Raw genomic sequence first — 6,504 nt, 5'->3', positions numbered from 1 at the left:
AAGCAGTGGTATCAACGCAGAGTACTTACAATAATTTTTCAAATATTTATTTCAATAATATTCGATTTGGCGCTACAAATGCTGATGAGAGGTGCGTTCGGAAATCTTAATTGACTAACCAAGGAGCAAAGATCCCTTTGTCCCGATTGGTCGATCAAACTTTACTCTATGGAAGGAGTAAATTTTAGAACACAACCGAGAGGTTGATAATCGATCTCGTCGATTTTCGATAAATCGATCGGGCATATATGGCGGCGCGTACGCGCGGAGCCCGAAAGTGAATAACCTACAGACCTACAGTAATCGCGAGCGAGTTGATTGAACGAGTTGTAAATGCAAATTATGTGGCAATTATGTTATCGGCGTAACGAGTCGTGTCAGAATAGATATCGGCTTGCGTATTTTGTGCGGTGACATTGATTCGGGCGTGTGTACGTGTGTACGTGTGTACAAGCAGTGTCACGCGTGCTATTTTAAGATGAACGTCGAGGACGAAACGTGGTTATTGTTAATTCCAATATGTATTAACGCGATAATGTCTGTGAGTGCGTATTACTTGACTGTCCACGTAATTCCGAGGATAAAATCCATGTTTGTCAAAGCAAACCTCTACGGCATTGACATGAGTAAGAGAAGCGGTGATAAGGTGTAAGTGAGATGAGAAAATCATTAGAATCTAATGTTATTTTGCATATAATATTATTATATTTTATATTCGTGTACTCTGTAAATCGCTGTACACGAGGAGTCGCACATAGTCGATTTATATTCTTGCAGGCCGGAGGCCATAGGCGTTGTCACCGGATGTGTGTTTCTCATAACAATGTTCCTATTTATTCCTGTACCATTTACAAATCATATACTAAAAAATGAAAACTTTCCATACGACACGGTGAGAAACATCAGACGAAACGTTAATAGTAGTTTAATCAATTCTCTGTTTCTTTTGATTGGTTTGAAAAAATTATTTGAATTTAAGATGGAACTTATATTTAATTTGAAGATATATTTACACTTTTGTTTATATTATTATATAGTTAATTTTAAGATAAATATACAAATATGTAAATAATACAAAGTACAATCTTTCCATGTATTACAGTTTGTTGAATATCTGGCTGCGTTACTGTCCATATGTTGCATGCTACTTTTGGGTTTTGCCGATGATGTCTTGGATCTACGTTGGCGACACAAATTACTTTTACCTACCATAGCATCCTTGCCATTATTGATGGTTTACTATGTTAACTTTAATTCCACGATGATCATTATACCAAAACCATTGAGACCGTGGTTTGGTTTCTCACTGGATTTGTGGATATTTTATTATGTGTATATGGGAATGTTGGCTGTTTTCTGTACAAATGCGATAAATATATTAGCTGGGATCAATGGTTTGGAGGTTGGCCAGAGTTTAATCATCGCCACGAGCATTCTAATCTTCAACATTATAGAATTATCTGGCAGTCAATGGAAGGCGCATCAATTTTCGATATATTTTATGCTGCCTTACATAGCAACTTCCCTCGCATTATTCAAATTTAATTGGTAAGTTATATTTAGATAATATAAAGAATATTTTTTTGCATAAAATAATAATTCTTTTTTGATATTGCAATAATAAATTCAAATATATGAAAGGAATATTCTTAAACATAGATTTTAAATTTTCAAGCGTATGAGTTTTGTATATATAAACCATTTAACATTTATATTTCATCAACGTAATATTTTAATGTATATAAAAAAATTCAGTGTATATAATATTACATTAGTGTACATTGAGTATCGAGTATGAATTAGTATCACAGTCGGGTGCGACCAGTATGTCAATAGTAATCTAGTTTAGCATAAAAATTTTCTATTAGCCAGTCGTACTTCCATGTGTTATTGAGAATCGTCTCAGGCGCAAAGTAGGAATCTCTAGATTTAGAAGCTCTCAGAAGACTGGTTTTACCATCTAACCATAGTCCGCTTCCTATTAGATCCTCGACGAACGGCACATCTATAGTCTTTTCGATATGAATCTCCTTAGACCGGACCTTGTTGCGAAGACCGATAATAATATTTGCAGGCGCTTGGCACAGATTACAGTACCATCCGCCATAATGATTTAAATCTCCTATGACTAATCCTAAAATATCTCTCTCGCTGGTGTCTCCGTCCAATTGCTGTCGCAATACAAGTGAGTTAGATTGATAGGCGTTACGCATCAAGCCGACGGTGTATGCACCGAGCGTTATCGTTGTTTTGAGGGGATGCTGCCAAAAGAACCCATATACCGACCATCTTAATCTAAATCCGATAGGCTGAGCCCAACCATCGTACACTTTAAGGAACATTAATGCCCTGGAGTTCAGTATCTGCTCGGGTTCCGTCATTACATAGATGTCATCGTCCTTTAAATTCTGTACCACACTCTTGATTTTATCCCAGACGTATTTCGATACTATCCTCGATGGTTTACGAGACTTTGTCGCTACATTGACGTATAAGATCTTCCTTTGCTCCCGCTGTAAAAGTCCCTTGGACAGTTTGTGTCGAAAATTATCCTCTGCGTTGTTAAAATCACAAATTACAAAAAGATCCACCACGTTGTAGAGTTCCTCTACTATCACTTCGGCGATGCCTGAATTGTAATCGCTCAGAAAGAAGGTGTGGATAATGTGTCTAGCTGTTTTACGACGTTTCAGACTAATGTTCTGCTTCGACGCCATGATCGCCCTCCATACGACTTCGGGCTGTCCGCAGTCCCAGCCGTGCCATCCTTGATTGCAAATACATCTTTCCAGATGCTCATTGCTTCTCATTTTATGCTCATCTACTCCAAATTTCCAGCATACAGTGCGATTATATACTTCAAACAGCCTAAAAGTCTTGACATCTTTCAATACTATCTCCCCATTGATTGTCTGATGAATTGATGGTTTTTTATGATTGCCTTGATTTATTTGCAGTTCCTTTAACAGAAGAAAGCAAGCTTTTAGTTTTATTATAGAATATCTTGAATCAATTATGTATTAAATCTGCATTAGTTATACCTGTGACGCCTCAAATTTGACGAAACTGACAGATGCACGAGTCGTTGACGCAGTTAATTCAGCCGGTGGGGTTGTGGCGACATAGATCATAACAATTAGAACCTGCAAAACCAATAGAGTATACAGCAACCCCAGCTTCCCATCTAGGCGGACCTGCATGGCACCGATCCCTGTGCACGAAACGTCTAATATCTCATTTTATGTCTCTGGAGAAAGATCTTGCTGGCTGTCAAAGACATTTTCGTTAAGATTCTAATCCCATCATCTGAAAACGGAATAAAAATTATCTTATTTTCACTATATATAATTATGTTTGAATATGTCTTCTCGTAAAGAGATACATCTTGAATTAACATTTTTATTTGGAATCAATTTTCAGCTTAAATGCATAATACATTTACTCTATACATATATATCGCGCATTTCTGCAACGAAAAACTCATTGACCTCATTTCTCCAGCTTCATATATATGTATATTATCGTCGAATTATAAATTATTCGCGAAATTTAAGGGACGTCGCGGTAATCAACCGCATTGCGGTAAAAGTCGCGGGACAGCTTCGTCGATCGGGTTCGTCCGCGCGAGTTAAACGTCCCGGCAGCTCCTCCCCGCACGCATGTGTCATCGACACCGATTATACAACAATAAATATTACGTATTAAAGCGTCGCTCACAATGCAATCCGTCGACGGATTTTCGGGGGTCCAGGGTCTCGTTGCGATGTCTTCTGTCACCACGACGTATCATTTAATTCGCGATGACCTCGCGATCGTTCGGTTCCACGACGTCCGGTCTACGACGACGAGTAGAATTTAAGTGGATCCCACGGCGAGACTATACGATCGGCAACCGGCGTCGACATCGATCGCCGATACTTCCAGTCCCGATAGTCGACAGTCTGGCTGCTCGGTCCCCGCTGATCTGGGCTCGAAAATTCCGGTACCAGCTCACACAGACACACCGCGACGACGTGAAAAACCACGCCCGAGTGCCGCATCAGCCAGCCGGCTGTCGTCGACCAACGCACACTCTCGTCGAACGCGATCGTGACTATTCGCGAGGCGCACGCGTCTTACAAGAGGAGCGTCTCGTTGACTGTCTGCGTCTATATGTATATATCATCCCCGTCGTCGGGCGCAACTGATCGTCCTACGGACGAATCGGGCCCGCTTATCAGTCGGAAATCGGACAGCTCGCATTATTTCGACGAAACCAACTGATTCTCCATGTTCTATACACAGCTTCCTCTTCTTACTGTTAGCCAAATATCCTTCTCAAATGCACTCACGTGCTTGTAGTCATCATGGTGGTTCTTTTCATTCTTCCTTATAGTCGTGCGGAGCAATGGCGTGTCTCAAATTGGCTCCTTCAGCATATGATGTCATTTCATGTATTCAGGAACTTTCATATTCATTTAGAATTTTTGAATATCAGATCTCTTTGTATAAATAGCAAAAACTGAAATGAATAAAATTTTGATACAAAATAAGGATGCATTTAAATATGATTTGTTATATACATATATATAGGTATATATATATATAATTATTTTAAGATTATATATATATATATATAATAATAGAATTGATAAATAATTATATAACAACTTTTTTGTTTAAGGTATCCATCACAGGTTTTTGTGGGTGATACGTTTTGTTATCTTTCGGGAATGACTTTTGCTGTTGTTGGTATCATAGGTCATTTCAGCAAAACGACTTTATTGTTTTTCCTCCCTCAAATAATTAATTTTCTATACAGCGTGTTACAGCTTTTTCATTTTGTACCATGTCCTAGACACAGATTACCAAAGTAAGTTTTGGGGATAAGCTAAATTATTTATAAATAATTCTATTAAAGAATTTGTGATGAGCATATATACATATCCTTTTTATTTATTTATAGATATAATAAAGAAACTGATAAATTGGAGCCTAGTATAACTGTATTTTACAAGTCAGAACTTAACATAATTGGTAATTTATAAATATAAACACACACATACTTATATTAGTAAAGAAATTGTGTGTTCATATTATATAATGCCATTATATTATAAGATTCCAATTTTCTTTTTACTCTAGGAAGACTATTAATGTGGATACTAAAAACATTTAAATTGATAAACTGGCAAGAAAACAGAAAAGGTATTGTAACTTGCAATAATCTAACTTTGATCAATTTTATATTGATCAACACTGGTCCATTAAAAGAATCAACACTTACAACGATTCTATTAATAATTCAGGTAACAATATATATTTTTTAGTGAATATATATAAGTACATTTATAAATATATGTCATTTTGAAAATAACAAACTTAATTGTCTTTCAGATTATTAGCAGTATACTAGCATTTATTATTAGGTATCCTCTGGCTTCCATATTTTATGATGTTTGAATAAACATAAAATTACATATTCTCTTATGTATAAAAAATATGATGTACATATTTGAGTGATTTATACAATCAGCAATTTATACAAGATTATATTTCTCTTTAGCAGCTATTGCAAATAAAAATTCATCAAAATGTTATATATTGTAAATCACAAATTTATTATAGTTAATAAATATATATATATATATATATATATATGTATATCTGTATGATAATTCTTTTTTTTATCTTTTTATTACAGAATTTCATAGGTCTTTCTTCAAGTTATATGATGCCATTCTGTACCAAAATATGTTAAAAATATTTATTAATGCATTTATTTTCTACAGGATAAAAAATAAGAAGTAAATACAGATTTTCATATAAATTTCTTATTAAATATAAACAATTGTATATAGTTCAGTTAAAAACATTATTGCCTGACTTCATATACAAAAAAAAATACAAAAAAATTCTTGTTAATAATAGGCTAATACTATCTCTATTTTTTTCAATGTAAAGTGTTTTGAGCAAATGGATTAATAAATGTGCTTTATGCTTTCAAAATCTGAAAATTCAAATATAGTATCATATAAAATTAATTTTCGCGTATATTAACACAACAAATAGATAAACAAAAACAAAAAAGTTTGTAACTAATACCTTGGCTGAGTTTCGATATTCACTGCCAGTACTGAAAATCTATAGTGTACGTGACGTAAACTATAGATTTACAGTACTGGCAGTGAAATCGAAACTCAGCCTTTAAAGCTTTGATCTATTTGCAAACGTATTTTTTATATCACTAACTTTTTTTTGTTATAAATAAAAATTTAACCTCTTCAGTGATATTGACACATATATGTATGTTTAGAGTTTTATGAAATCCTTTCAATAGTTAATCTTAATGCATAATGATCACAAATGTTTACATTATTTCTCTAAGAAATTTCCAAATATTTTTCCTTTTTTTGTTTAATTATAAATAAATTTTGAATAAATATAATTAAAGAAAAGATATTTTTTTCCAACTTTGATAAATTATCCCTGAAAAGATTAAATGCAGTTAGAAATAAAATGCCG

General features: G+C 34.5%; 2 protein-coding genes across 2 annotated transcripts; one reads left to right on the top strand and one right to left on the bottom strand.

Moving 5' to 3' along the window:
• The first annotated feature begins 247 nt into the window (after positions 1–247).
• Positions 248–5,564, top strand: Alg7 (Alg7 dolichyl-phosphate N-acetylglucosaminephosphotransferase). Its single transcript, XM_083039576.1, has 7 exons — positions 248–648; positions 778–892; positions 1,103–1,548; positions 4,664–4,852; positions 4,946–5,016; positions 5,125–5,288; positions 5,377–5,564. Exons 1-7 carry the CDS (start codon positions 479–481, stop codon positions 5,440–5,442), a joined length of 1,221 nt encoding a protein of 406 aa, XP_082895702.1. The 5' UTR covers positions 248–478; the 3' UTR covers positions 5,443–5,564.
• On the bottom strand, positions 1,625–4,453 carry Mgat3 (beta-1,4-mannosyl-glycoprotein 4-beta-N-acetylglucosaminyltransferase). Its single transcript, XM_083039575.1, has 3 exons — positions 3,718–4,453; positions 3,042–3,306; positions 1,625–2,960 (listed from the first exon to the last, which is right to left on the bottom strand). The coding sequence occupies exons 2-3, from the start codon at positions 3,198–3,200 to the stop codon at positions 1,830–1,832; spliced, it is 1,290 nt and encodes a 429-aa protein (XP_082895701.1). The 5' UTR covers positions 3,201–3,306; positions 3,718–4,453; the 3' UTR covers positions 1,625–1,829.
• Positions 5,565–6,504: the final 940 nt, after the last annotated feature.

The sequence above is a fragment of the Prenolepis imparis genome, unplaced genomic scaffold (genome assembly GCF_030444845.1).
Source record: "Prenolepis imparis isolate NDT839.2.m4 unplaced genomic scaffold, iyPreImpa1.0 SCAF_6, whole genome shotgun sequence".
Taxonomy (NCBI): Eukaryota; Metazoa; Arthropoda; class Insecta; order Hymenoptera; family Formicidae; genus Prenolepis; species Prenolepis imparis.
The sequence above is the reverse complement of the archived record's forward strand: the minus strand, read 5'-3'. Positions and strand labels throughout refer to the sequence as shown.